General features: G+C 40.8%; 1 protein-coding gene across 1 annotated transcript in view; it reads left to right on the top strand.

Moving 5' to 3' along the window:
- Positions 1 to 15,071, top strand: part of notch2 (notch receptor 2) — a 153,227-nt gene that overhangs the window by 124,282 nt on the left and 13,874 nt on the right. Inside the window, exons 6-18 of the mRNA XM_034180208.1 lie at positions 1,574 to 1,696; positions 3,203 to 3,436; positions 6,281 to 6,436; positions 6,543 to 6,728; positions 6,986 to 7,099; positions 9,100 to 9,213; positions 9,310 to 9,543; positions 10,209 to 10,319; positions 10,511 to 10,703; positions 12,858 to 13,003; positions 13,113 to 13,226; positions 13,324 to 13,443; positions 13,597 to 13,749. Of these exons, the coding sequence (XP_034036099.1) occupies positions 1,574 to 1,696; positions 3,203 to 3,436; positions 6,281 to 6,436; positions 6,543 to 6,728; positions 6,986 to 7,099; positions 9,100 to 9,213; positions 9,310 to 9,543; positions 10,209 to 10,319; positions 10,511 to 10,703; positions 12,858 to 13,003; positions 13,113 to 13,226; positions 13,324 to 13,443; positions 13,597 to 13,749 (1,998 nt within the window). The remainder of the gene's footprint in view (positions 1 to 1,573; positions 1,697 to 3,202; positions 3,437 to 6,280; positions 6,437 to 6,542; positions 6,729 to 6,985; positions 7,100 to 9,099; positions 9,214 to 9,309; positions 9,544 to 10,208; positions 10,320 to 10,510; positions 10,704 to 12,857; positions 13,004 to 13,112; positions 13,227 to 13,323; positions 13,444 to 13,596; positions 13,750 to 15,071) is intronic.

A 15,071-nucleotide genomic window follows, 5' to 3' on the forward strand; every position in this document is an offset into this window, starting at 1 on the left:
GAGAATCTTGCTTGGTGGAAGGGGGAGGTAGATGCAAAATACATGGAAGGTGTCTGGTATATATTTATGTTTGTAGAACCTTTAGTATTGTTACATTATGATGTTTGAACTACACTCAACAAAAATATAAACGCAACACTTTTGGTTTTGCTCCCATTTTGTATGAGATGAACTCAAAGATCTAAAACTTTTTCCACATACACAATATCACCATTTCCCTCAAATATTGTTCACAAACCAGTCTAAATCTGTGATAGTGAGCACTTCTCCTTTGCTGAGATAATCCATCCCACCTCACAGGTGTGCCATACCAAGATGCTGATTAGACACCATGATTAGTGCACAGGTGTGCCTTAGACTGCCCACAATAAAAGGCCACTCTGAAAGGTGCAGTTTTATCACACAGCACAATGCCACAGATGTCGCAAGATTTGAGGGAGCGTGCAGTTGGCATGCTGACAGCAGGAATGTCAACCAGAGCTGTTGCTCGTGTATTGAACGTTCATGTCTCTACCATAAGCCGTCTCCAAAGTCGTTTCAGAGAATTTGGCAGTACATCCAACCAGCCTCACAACCGCAGACCACGTGTAACCACACCAGCCCAGGACCTCCACATCCAGCATGTTCACCTCCAAGATTGTCTGAGACCAGCCACTCGGACAGCTGCCGAAACAATCGGTTTGCATAACCAAAGAATTTCTGCACAAACTGTCAGAAACCGTCTCAGGGAAGCTCATCTGCATGCTCGGCGTCCTCATTGGTGTCTCGACCTGACTCCAGTTCGTCGTCGTAACCGACTTGAGTGGGCAAATGCTCACATTCCCTGGCATTTGGCACGTTGGAGAGGTGTTCTCTTCACGGATGATGCGAAGGAGATGTGTTGCACTGCATGAGGCAAATGGTGGTCACACCAGATACTGACTGGTATCCCCCCCCAATAAAACAAAACTGCACCTTTCAGAGTGGCCTTTTATTGTGGGCAGTCTAAGGCACACCTGTGCACTAATCATGGTGTCTAATCAGCATCTTGATATGGCACACCTGTGAGGTGGGATGGATTATCTCAGCAAAGGAGAAGTGCTCACTATCACAGATTTCCACTGGTTTGTGAACAATATTTGAGGGAAATGGTGATATTGTGTATGTGGAAAAAGTTTTAGATCTTTGAGTTCATCTCATACAAAATGGGAGCAAAACCAAAAGTGTTGCGTTTATATTTTTGTTGAGTATATAAACACTATAATCTCTCTCTCTCTCTCTCTCTCTCTCTCTCTCTCTCTCTCTCTCTCTCTCTCTCTCTCTCTCTCTCACAGTAGTTTTACAGCGTAGACACAACAAACACATTGCTGCTTTCTATTATACTTGGAGAGGATCTGTCAAAAAATAGTTTTGTACTACAGACGATATTGCATTAACTGCTTATGAATGTGATTATGTCTTCATCAACAAAAGACACACATAAAAAAATATTAATAATAATACAAATTGTACCTGGTCATTGTAATCTGAATGGCTGGATTGCATGAATTTGTTAAACATGTTTTGGCTTTTTTATTTTATTCTTGTGCACCAGGTTTCAATGGCTCAAACTGTGAGCACAACATTGATGACTGTCCGGGTCACCAGTGCGAGAACGGTGGAACCTGTATGGATGGAGTTAACACTTACAACTGCCAGTGCCCTCCAGAGTGGACTGGTAGGAGAATACAGTTATTACATATATTTGGGAATATTCATGTATCCAGCATTTGTATAGTATATGGGATCAGCACTTGTATTTGTGTGATAATCTAAAGTATGGCAAAACAAAGCCAGATATGTAGACATCAGGTTTGCCATTTAAAGTAAATATTCACATCATTACAGAAAATTAGTAATCTATAGTGTCTGATTGTACACTAAACTTCACAATTAACTTGTATTCCTGTCATTTTAAACATAAATGTTCTTATTTTAGACATGTGGTATTACTCATACTTTAGCTGTAGTTTAATACAATATTTTCTTGTAAAATAAATGCTGTACATTACTCAAATACAACATTCAAACAAATACATATTGTGGTCAAAAGTTAACAAGGATAAATTTGAGACAGGTAACGTGGAAAAAAGCAGCTACATGAATGATTTTGCCCTTTATTATTAGGAGAGAGAAATATTCACATAAGCCCCTCAAACTCATTTTCCTGTAGGTTTTTTTTCTAGGATATTATTTTTGCTGTTGATGTACTGTACAATAAGAACACTTCTAGATAACAAAAGTTCAAATATTAAAGAAGTTTAAATTAATAGAGTTGGTCTTACAAAGTGGTCATTGACGGATCTTGGTCATCCAGGTAAGATTTATTAAAAGGTTTACAACAGCTGGACTTCTTGTTGGTCTTTAAGATGTTTTGAGACTCGTCCAAGTGGCTTCTTCATTGTTTACTTTGATGAAAGTGGGACAGTTTTATGATTTAATTTTTTTCTTGTTCTTTTGTATTGGATGTACATTATAGACGAGCACGCATCTTCTGTCTGGTCTATGATCAGTAACGTATTTGTTTTGCCCATGTGGTTAGGCGTGTAAGTGTCCTCTCACGCTGAACCGTTCGTTATGCCATATCCTACTGAGTTCTGTACTCTCAAATGGTATTCCTGTAATATCTACAAGGTTTTGTGTTTACAGGGAAAACATGGATACATCAGCTTCAGAATAGTACGCCATCCAAGGAAAGCAAAGCTAATATAATGCTGGTGTGTTTATGATAAGGTTAACCATACCCCTGTTCTGTGGAATGATCTCCCTGCCTCAGTGAGGCAGTCGGACTCTGTGGAGACTTTCAAGTCCAGATTGAAGACGCTTTTGTTTTGTTTTCTCTTTTATATTATTAGCATATTGTGTTGTTATGCTTTTTATTTATTTATTTATTACTTTTTTACTCTTTTATTGTGCTTTTGATTATGCTCTTTGATCTTTTGGTCCATTTTGTTTTTTGATTTTTTTTTTGTTTTCTGTGAAGCTGTTGTGATTTGGTGCTCTATAAATTGAATAAATTGAATTGAAATTGAGGTTTATGATGCTATTGTGTTTTATATTTTAGTCATTGTTCCTCACATGGATTAGTAATGAGCCTGATTCCTCCGTTACACTCGAGCCTTCATTGTTTTGTTTTGTTTTTGTCCACTACTTTTCCAACTCCATCCACTTATCCCCTTCACAGGTCAGCATTGTACAGAGGATGTGGACGAGTGCCGTCTGCAGCCCAACACTTGCCAGAATGGAGGTACCTGCAACAACATGATAGGCAGCTACGTCTGCGTGTGCGTCAACGGCTGGAGCGGACCCGACTGCTCTGAAAACATCGATGACTGTGCTTCAGCTGCCTGCAGTCCCGGCTCCACATGCATAGACCGTGTTGCCTCTTTCATCTGTCTCTGCCCTGTTGGAAAGACAGGTGAGAGACCAAAAAGGAGGAGCAATAAGCAGCAAAAAGCAAACTGGTTATAAATGAATGATTGTCTATACACGGCTGTTTTATGTGCTTTTGATCATAGATTTTAAAGAGTACTGAATGAAGCTGCTTTCTGTAGAACAAGTCTAACCAGAATTTAATTAAAGCAGATGGCTTCATTGTGTTCTTCGGGTCTTTGATGCCTTAATTCATCCCTTCTGAAATATGTCCTTAAAGTTATGTTCAGTGTAGTGCAGTTGTATTTGTATTGTATAGTTGTATTTTTGCATTTAAATTAAATGTTAGTATAAAGACAAATGCAGAAAATTAGCACTGTTTAAACTTTGCACAACCATTTATCTGCTGTCAGACAACTTTTCTTGTCTAAACACAAGACCGATGCCAATTACATTTTTTGGTTTCCAAACACCTCTATCCTACAGGGCAAAGTTCTATTACGATCCCACGCATACAGAAATGGGATGAAACGGCTTACTGCAGCATGCCTCCTATCAGGCTAGCTTATAAAGTGCAGACCTGGCAACTTGCTCAAAAACTACACTAAAGCTGCGCCCGGCTGCGTTCTCACCCAGAACCATTAAAAAAAAACAATTTCACAAATAGAGCACCTGAACCTGAGCACCTGAAAACTCAAATGTGAGCCTTTTGTTTCAGAGAAATACTTTCTGGAAGGTATCATGTACTTCGGCTCCAGCGTGTGTAGCATGTTCCTGAAACCCGTATTTTCCACAACACTATAAGGCCACAGGCCTTTGCAAATAAAGTCTGTGGTTGATTTTGTGATACATTTCGCTTTGTCAGAACTGCTGGGTAGATTGGAAAATGCTGCTTTCAGTGTCTGCTGGCTTGCTGCTGCAGGACGTTTGAAGCTGGAAGCTCTGCATTTGCTTCAGGATGGTGCCTTGGTAGATGGGCTTTGAGGTTTGTCATATTTCTGGGGGTACACAACGTGTGCATTAGAGATTTTACAAATAGCTTTCAAAATGTCCAGTTCTGCTTTTCACATCAAAGCAAAAAATCTAAAATGTGATGGTGGGGGTTTTATCCCTGCGCCACGTAGCGAGTTGTCCGCCATTCTCCGCTTTCAAATTAAGTTTGTTTTTTCCCTGCAGACGGATGTGACCTCGCGTTGCCAGGTAGAGAGTTCAGAGAAAAGCATTTCGCCCTCTGCTGGAGAAAAGCAGTAACTTTTACAGACCCGGTTGATAAACGTAGTCTAAAATGAAGCATTCATATTTAGAAAAATATTTATATTTTTGTTAAAAAAAAATCGATTTAAAAATCATAAAACAAAAAAATTGCAATACTTACGTGAATCGATTTTTTTTTTCTCCCACCCCTACAAATAAACTATTTTAACACAAGCAGCTCCCCCACGGCTTGCCGTGCCAGCTGCTTGATGCACATTTGCACACGTGTGATTTGAAAATTAATGGAATGAAAATGTTTCCTATTAACAGAAACAAATTCATCATGTGATGGTACCTTTATAGCAACATGTGTGCAGTTAATAGCGCCAGTTACATTCAGGAAACTGGCTGTCACTGCAAAATGCGCTGGAATGTGATGTACCTAGATGACATTCGGATGATTGCGTTCCACACAGCTAGCATGGCTCAGCTCAGGGTTGACTAGCACACTCCTGACCGATCAGCCAACTCATGCTGGAATGCCCCTGATGCCAGGACGCCCAGAATGGTCAGCGCCTGTGTGGACACAGACAACCCCTGGCTCCTCACCGTATTGCGCTCTGGGCAACTTCAGTCGCAGCGGCCTTGGTAATCAAAATCGGCTTAGGTCCTCTGACAACGCTTACGCAGCCACTGTTAGCGCCATTTTACACATCACTTTGTGTGTGCTTTTATATCCACACATATAATTGCAAATACGTGGGTGTGTTAAATGTTCATCAGTGTGTCTCTGATGTGCACATCACGCTGATGACTTCTTGTTTTCACACTGTTTCCCGACTGTAACTAATCCGTTACGTACATATAACGGAGTTTATCCGTTTTATACATATAACAGATGTCTGTTTTATATGTATAACGGATTTTGATTATAACGGACAAAATTTGCTGGTCCACCTGAATCCATTATATATGAGTTTTGCTGTACCACGTTTGATCAAGATTGACAAAAGATGGATCAAGAAGTTCCTGTGATGCTTCAAAATGCGCCCAATTTGCTATTCGGAATGAAACAGAAAGTAACGGCGCTCTGTGGAATAGCGGTATTAGTCATCTTACATTAGCCCCTTGCGTATTTCGACAACGACACTTTTTTTTCTAACTTTGTTTCTGTTCCACCACAATGAAGTTAATCTGAAACAATCAAGACTTTTAGCTTTAATTCAGTTAGATGAACAAACTATTGCATTAACCAACCAAGAATAACTGCTATATGTTTATGTAGCAGCTCCTTCATTTTCACAGGCCATGCGAAATTAGACAAACCAAATATAAGGATTATTTTGAATACAAATGATCAATTTTATAGCCAGTTTCTGTCAGATAAAGTAGGGGGTGGATTACCTTTTATATGATTGTAGCTGAAGCAGGCACTTCTTCCTTCTGTCTGTGTCTCTGTAAACATACGTGTACTTTTGATGTTCCATGTAGCTTGAAATAAGCTTTCCTGTCACTTTCTTTCATTTCTGAAGCTGAGCCTCATTGTTTGTTAGGATGATGGTGATCTTTGCTAAAGCACAAGATGAACACAGAAAAGCTTTGGTTGTGTTTTAAGTCGAATGCACAAAAGCATGTTTTATATATGTTCAAATGACTGAATCACCAGCTTCTGGACAACACCGTTTCTTCTTTTTAGGTTTGCTGTGCCATAAGAATGATGCCTGTATCAGTAACCCGTGCAGGGAGGGCTCTCAGTGTGACACCAACCCCATCAGTGGCATGTTCAACTGCAACTGCCCACCCGGCTACGTAGGCAGCACCTGCAACATGGATAGAGATGAATGCAGTATTGGTGAGGGAGCAAGCCACCGCACCGTGTGCTGTGCACATAAATAACTCTGATCTGTGAAACATGCTGCTCTTTGTTGCTGTCACACTGTTGCCCTGTTCTTCCTCAGGTACCAATCCGTGTGAGCACGGCGGTCAGTGTGTGAACACCGATGGCTCCTTCACCTGTAACTGTGTCCGTGGTTACGATGGGCCGCGCTGTGAACAAGATGTCAATGAGTGTGCCTCACAACCATGCCAGAACGAAGGCACTTGTCTGGATCGCATAGGAGAATACAGCTGCATCTGCATGTCTGGTAATACCTCTTCAGAACCACTCAGAAGTTTACATTTCAGCCAGTTTGAAAATATCTATAAGCGCTAGTATTCATTCCACTTTCACTAAAACAGTGCAATGAATTATAGTAAGAATAAAAACAGGGTTTCTGTTCTGCATTGAAATATACAAAGTGAATGACTGGTATGTATGACATACATGTGACATTGCTTTAGGTGAAATCAGTGACGTAAAGCAGAAAAAGAATGAAGTTGAATTGTTTCTCTCATCTTTCAGGATTTGAGGGGACTCACTGTGAGATTGAAGTGAATGAATGTCTCAGTTCTCCCTGTCTGAACCAGGGTAAATGTTTGGACCAGGTCAGCCGCTTCGTCTGTGACTGCCCAGCGGGTTAGTACATGTTAACTGTCTTTGTGTTTTGGGTATCTTCTAGCTTGTCTTCATGCTGAAAATGAATGGGGGCCTCATGTACAAAGACTAACGTGGACTTTCTACTAAAAGTTGGCGTTTGCCAAAACCCTGAATCTGGAGTAAGCACAAATATATTCAGATGTATGAAAGTGTGCGTAGGCATGAATCCACACACATTCCATTTGTACATCCCACTGAACGTGGAATTGAGCATGGACCCAAACTCTTCCCTGGCCACGTCCCATTTAAATATGCAATTTTATGTAAATAGGCTGTTTGAGCAGGGATTCCCCACGACGTCACATCAGACAAGATGAACACAAAAGAAATTATACTACAGATGACTGGAAATGACGTGGAGACACACAGGGACAGTTTATTCAGTACGCTGTTAAACAGATTCATCATGAAACTGGAAAAATGTTCGTGGGAGCTACAGAGCGTGTGTGTGTGTGTGTGTGTGTGTGTGTGTGTGTGTGTGTGTGTGTGTGTGTGTGTGTGTGTGTGAGGCCGACACGCAGAACAGCACGCACACACTGATGTTAAAACGGTGAAGCGCGCCTCCGCTGACAGTGTGACATTCACAATTTACACGTGTTTAGTGACAACTACTGAAAACAGGAAGCCTGTTAAGAAGCTCTGCAGCTCACCATCAAGCAAAAAAAAAGACATTAATAATAATAATAATAATAAAGTACGTCCCTTTGGCTGCTCCCTTGTTTGCACTCATATTTGAATGCACAAATGTGGCCGCGCTGGTTTACATTCAGATAAATTACACAAATAAACTATTTACACAGCAAGCAGCTGCTTAATTGCACCTTGTGGGATTAATAAAGTTGTTTGATTGATTGAGCAGCTGCCATCATGCACTGTGCCAAACACCAGCCTGAAGCGCATTTGTGCATCACATGTGATGTGAACATGTGTGCAGTCCATAGCTCTGATCACATGGAAACCGTCTCTCACTGTAAGTGGCGCTTTAATATTGGAATGTGATGTACCTGGATGACTTTTGGATGATTGCGTTCCACACAGCTGGCATGGCTCAGCTCAACGTTGACTGGCACACTCCTGACCGATCGGCTTGCCCCTGATGCCACGAAGCCCAGCGTGGTCAGCACCTGTGTGGGCACAGACAGCCCGTGGATCCTCACCGTATTGGGCTCTGGTCTGGCCGTAGTTCTGCGCACATCTTCAGTAAGAGTGGCCTTAGTAATCAAAATTGGTTTATGAGCCAATTGTCCTCATTTTGAAGTAAATCCTCGTGTTCCCTGAATACACACTCACGTCAGATTGCACAATATGTAAGGTCCTCTGACACTAATGCAGCCACTGTTAGTGCCATTTTACACATCACTTTGCGTGTGCTTTTATATCCATACATATAACTGTAAACACATGAGTGTGTCTCTGATGTGCACATCACTCTAATGACTTCTTGTTTTCTTTCTATTAACGGTTCCCAGTATCACCTCTACGTGTTGGCAGTGGAACAATGTGTGTATGGCAGCCAGGATTTTTGCGTGACACACCGCACATTTCCACGGTCATTTCACTTTTGATGCATCTGAACATGCATCAAAAGGAGACGGACGTATACCACCTTTTTGTGCGTAAGCAGCCTTTGGACATGAGGCCCCTGGTCTTTCTTCAGTTTTAGTGGTTGACTGGAATTAGTTCTTGTAGATGTGCTGGTTTTCGAGGGGTGGTGGCCAAGTTGGTTAATGCGCTTGGTTTCAGTTCAGAAGGCCCCGGGTTCAAATCCCACCCCTGCCACATTTCTCCATGTAATGTGGAGTTGCGTCAGGAAGGGCATCCGGTGTCAACATGCAGATCCACCTTGGATTTGCTGTGGCGACCCCGAGTGCAAACAAGGGAGCAGCCAAAGGGACTTAGTAGATGTGCTGGTTTTCAACATGCCTTTTAATATCTGGCCTCCTTGTTAAATTGTACTTGTGTCTTTGTATTATTTCCAGGTTTCAGTGGTGAAATGTGCCAGATAGACATTGATGAGTGCTCCAGCACACCTTGTTTAAATGGGGCCAAGTGTATTGACCGGCCCAATGGATATGAGTGTGAATGTGCTGAAGGTACAAATGAATTGTATTGCATGTGTATTTGATGTAAGAGTGGCAAGCCTACTTCTAAAGGTTACACTGTGATTGTGATCCCTAATCATTGTCCAGGCTTCACTGGCCTTCTGTGTGAGGAAAACATCAACGACTGTGTGCCAAAGCCGTGCCATCACGGAGTGTGTAAGGACGGCATCGCTACGTTCTCCTGTGAGTGCTACCCAGGATACACAGGCTCCATCTGTAATATTCAGGTCCAGGAGTGCCACAGCAACCCTTGTCAGAACCGAGGGCGCTGCATTGATCTGGTCAATGCCTACCAGTGCAATTGCCCCCCAGGAACGAGAGGTAAGGGGCTCATGGTTATACAGATTTGGCCTGTAGATACAATTTGTGTCCAAGCTCCAAATCATATTTTACTAACTGATATGTGTGCATGATTTTTTTTTTTTAAGTTGACTGTGTTTTACCACTTGAGGGCTAGTACTGGAGCCCGGACTGTGTTGAACATTAGTATCAGGTCTCACTTTCAGACTTCATGCATCAACTTCCTCTTGTCTTGTTCAAGGAACCAGATGCCTTGTCCTCTCTGTGTGTAGTTTTTTTAGTTTGTTTCCCTGTCTAACTCACTTCATGTAGGTCTGAACAGTCCCACATAAGTTGTCAGTTAACTTTGTCTTTCCTCTTTTTTTGTAGTCATAGAAATCCCTATGTTGCTATGTTATGTTAAAGTTCTGCCATTCTGCCGTTCCCTAAAGTTCTTTCCTTTCTGCCTTATCTGTGACTTGTACATGTTGTACCTCAGGGTTTTTCAGAGTTCTTACCCCCTCTGGTGGTAAATGATGTACTTTAATTTAATTTAATTTAATTTAGATGCTGCATCCCACTGTACATACTGTTCAGGTTAACATTAAAAGGGCTGCATTAAAATCTCAGCAGCTATTGTCATACTTATGCACAAAATTATTTATTACTTTTTCAGAGCATATCTTATTTTTGTTGTTTAATTCCAGGGGTAAACTGTGAGATTAATGAAGATGATTGTGCCAGCAACCCTTGTGAGCATGGAGAGTGCCAGGATGGCATTAATGAGTATAAATGTGTGTGCACCCCAGGATACACAGGTACTCACATGCAAAGTACATCAACACAAATATTTTCTGCCGAGGTTTATGTAGCAATTAAGGTTTTTGTTGTTGTTTTTTTAGGAATGTGTATAAAGAAAATATCCAATGTGTACAATAAATACGGAGGAAGTTAATGAATTAACGCAGTAAACCAGTGGGCATGTTTTAAACATTATACTTTGTAATAGGTTCAAAATGTGATGTGGAGATCAATGAATGCAACTCAAACCCATGTATGAGTGGGGGAACCTGCTTGGACAAAGTCAACAGTTTCGTGTGCCTGTGCCCCCCCAGCACTCACGGCCCCCTGTGCCTCTCTGGGACTGACCACTGTGCTCCACAGCCTTGTGAGCATGGAGAATGTGTAGAACATCAGAACGGGTACTTTGCCTTCCACACAGTGTTGAAGTCTCATGTTGTTAGACAAATGTCCTCACCAGGGTTCTTGTTAGGACCATTTTAGTGCCGGGTAAATTATGTGATCATGGCTCATTGCTCAAAACCCCTATAGCTTCAGGGGAAGAGCTATAGGGGTTTTATACCACTAAAACATTACTGGCAAGCCCTATTTTAACTAATTTTGGGTGGTTTTAGATGTATTGAAAGCAAGAATAATAAACAAAAAAAAAATTATATATATGTTGTAATATTTATAAGATCAGAGTTCTTTTTGCATGTTTTTGTCAAAGTCTAAGTCAAGACATTAAACATCGTGGAAAATGTTAAAAACACAATATTTAATGGACATAGCATTTACCGTCTTCTTCAAAAATGACACCCAGCAGTTTTTTAATTCAGTGAAGCAGGCAGTTTTTCTGTCATCCTGACAGTTTTGTTTTTGTTTTCAACATTTTTGAGTGGGATTGCATTATTTTTTCTTTTTAAACAATATAACACCTAATTGAATTGTTTGAACAAGAGCTAAATCTGGACTGATTTGTCAAACCTGCTCTTTTAAATGAAAAACATTCTGAATCAGTTCCACTTTCCTCTTTCACTGATGCTATGCCCCTCCTCCTCTCTACCCTCCTCATCCTCCTCTCTCTCTCTCTCTCTCTCTCTCTCTCTCTCTATTCATCTCCCTCCCCCTTCTCCTCCCTCGCTGATCACACCAGCTGCAGTTTTTCAAACTCGGAGCTTTTTGGAAACACAAAGCCGTTCAACTGTGAAATAAACTGTAAATTTCTGAATATATCATCAAATATGGACATAGAAGGACCTCACACACAGAAGGATTACTTAATGTAGAATTTTCATGGTGGGTTATTTTTTAACATTTTTTTCTTCAGTTCGGAATGGAGCAGAGACACTGTTTCCAGCTCCTGCCCTTCACAGCTCTGTGGCCACAGAACGCGCTGACTCTCTGATCTCTGCTGTTTGCGATTTGATACGAAGAAAATGAGAAATATATTTCTTTTTACTTTAATTATTGGTTTAAAATTGCAAAACTATGACTCTATAAGCTTGAAATACAGTTGAATTGGTACATTTTCAGCAACATTTTAGTTAATTTTTCAGAAATTATGTGCTGGGTGGCACAGCCAATTTGAACCTGAGAGCTGGGTGGAAATTTGCAGTACCGGGCGGAGCTGCCTGGTGCCGCCCACCATGGCTACAATCCTGGTCCTCACCTCATCCAGCTGTTTCATGGGGCTTAATTTACACAATTGTTTAAATTTGTGGCAAAAAGTCTGTAAAATGTCAAGTTAAGACAGCAGCAGTTAGACCAAGTGAAATCCAGGTCCACTCCAAGAACGTCTAAAAAAGGCAGGAATATTCTTGTCATTTCCCTTTTAAAGAATGACAATGAAATGAAACTATAGACTTAACAATGAGGTGCAAGCTCATATAGGAATAGTATTTGGATTAGAACTGAAAAAGTATTTCAGACAGTCTGGCAGCATTGATCTCTCTCACACACACTGATCTGGGTTAATTCACATGTGCAGTGATTGAAAAAGTTACATGAATGCTGTCAGGTTACAAGAAGTCATGCATGCACAGCAGAGGCACACACTCGCATACACCCAAGCCAAAATTAAACCCACAACATGACACAACACCCGACAATTCATGCTATCTGCACACTGGCAGGTTGTCTGCCATTGTCTATGCATTCATTGCTCAAATCTGCTCAATAACGCGCTCCAAAAAATTGCAGAGCACTCAACGAGGAAGACAAGTAAAATTCCCAACACTTTTAAAAGCATAGATGTGTCTTACATTGTATAGATGGGGTCTAGCCCGCTGTACCAAATATGATCCAGTCCAACAATATAGTTTTCCATAAATTCCTATTTATATTAATGACACTATCTGTTAATTATACCTGGTTCTTCTCTTTAAATAATAGCCACAGATTTACTGCTGAAACTGATTCTGCAGCAGACCTGGATGTTCTCACTGAAAACAGAATTAAAACAAGTCAAGTTGATAGTTTTCTATATTAAAACAATGTTGACGTCTTATAGATACCAGAGGCTTCTGTGTGGCAACTTTCTGACAACTTTTTGATGGCTTTTACTCTTTATCAAGATACCATTGTGAGTGTGAAGCTGGCTGGGTAGGACAGCACTGTGAGCAGGAAAAGGATGAGTGCCAGTCCCGCCCATGCCAGAATGGTGGCGTCTGTCTAGACCGACATAATGGCTACACCTGTCAGTGCTCATCAGGATTCAGAGGTAATGATATTATCAATCGCAATTTATTTTTAAAACTATATTATATTTAATGCACTGGATGATATTTTTAAAATATGGAATAATTGAGTCACACTTGGTCTCTAATTAGGTGTGAACTGTGAGAAGAACATAGATGAATGTGCATCTGGGCCCTGTCTAAACCAAGGCATTTGTATAGATGGGATCAACAGTTACACATGTCAGTGCACCCCCCCATTCACAGGTCAGCCATTTCCACCATCACCCTCCACACTTTTTTCCTGAGACTTTAATGGAGTTGGCTGTCTTACTCCAAATGTGGACAATGTCTGTCTGAACAGGCAAACACTGTGAGGAGGAGTTGGTGCCCTGTGCTTCTCATCCATGTGAGAAAGGAGGTGTCTGTCGTCCGACTGCAGACTACACGTCTTACACTTGTCGCTGCCGCAGTGGTTGGCAAGGTATGTGTGTGTCTTTGGGAATTTTTTGTTGTTGTTTTTTTAACGTGTGGATGTTCAATAAATGGGAAACTGCACTGTGAAAAATACTATGTATGGTCAGTGATGCTTTGGCTCAATAGTGACACTGTTTTTTTGGGGGGGATATGTATGAAGGTCAGCGCTGCACTGAGGATGTGGATGAATGCCGGAAGAACCCTTGCAAAAATGGAGCCCGTTGCATCAACAACCTGGGCAGCTATGTTTGCAAATGTCAACCTGGATACAGCGGACACAACTGTCAGACAAACACTGATGACTGCTCACCCAGTGAGTTTTCCTCCAACAGAATGAGTCTTCTGCACAGCAGAACATACTGCATACAACAGCCTTTTCTCTAATGATTATGACAAATGAACATGTTTATTTGTACATCACTTTCAAACAGTTTCCACAAAGTGTTTGAGAACACAATGAAAAACAATGAAACACAAAATTAGTAAAACAGGCAATAACACTATTAGAGGTCTATACCGGGTCATGGTATCATCGATCACCTGGATGAATAAGATGTTCAGTACGTGTATCAGTAATTCCATCCCCAAGCGCTGGAGGTGGCAAGCCGTTAGTCCACTGTTTTGTGTGGCAGTTCCAAGTTGGACAAAGACAGTTTGCATTGTCTTGCTGTGTCTTATAGCACCATGGCCATACAATGAACAGCAGCAGCAGCACACCCATGGTGTTTTAGAAACTTATTTACGCTTTGATTTCTTTCAAATACTTGCTGTGTTAGTGCTGTGCCAACACAGTAGCACATCTGCGGTGAATTAAAAAAAAAACATTAACACCACTTTCTTTCAAATATGCACAGCCTCTTTCTGAGGATGGCACACATGTAATGAAAACCACAGTTTACCTTCTTACCTGTCAATCAGATCGCAGTTTCCTTGTCGTGTTTTATACCTGCCAGTGGCACAGGAAAATTTTGTCAAAATCCGTGCAGTAGTTTTGTTGTAATTCTGCTAACAAACAGACAAATAAATAAATAAACACCAACAATTTTATTACATCCTTGGTGGATGTAAGAATATATACGTAACAGAAAATACTTACAAAACACACATTTAACAGTATAATTAATGTAGTAAATATCTGGGTTACACACCAACACCACACTATAATTTGTGGATTCATTTCAATAAAAGCCATATTTGTCACATAAATGTTTAAATAATGTGATATGTATCGAGGGCCAAAGGTCAAATGATACGTCTGTGAAGTGTTATTATAAAGCCTTAAACACTATTAAACACAGCATGATAAAATTAAATAATGAAACAGCAGAACCAAAGTTAAACCATTGCTCAGTCAGCTGCTGATGAGCTGAACATGTCTGACAGAGATCATCTGCTCTGACTAGTTCAGGGACAAATAGAAGCTGTGCAGTGCTGTGGGTCCTGGGGACCAGGGTTGGGAAACACTGCACTGAGTTACTTGTGGGTACATGCAGCTATACGAACAAAACTGTATCATCCTCAGAGGTGCTATGAAACTATCCAAAATGAAAAAAAACTAGTCACAGAACTTCTTTCCTCTTTGAGTTTTATTTATATTATTTTATTTTTTTAATTAAATCAATCCAGATGTTTCTG

The sequence above is a fragment of the Thalassophryne amazonica genome, chromosome 10 (genome assembly GCF_902500255.1).
Source record: "Thalassophryne amazonica chromosome 10, fThaAma1.1, whole genome shotgun sequence".
Lineage (NCBI taxonomy): Eukaryota > Metazoa > Chordata > Actinopteri > Batrachoidiformes > Batrachoididae > Thalassophryne > Thalassophryne amazonica.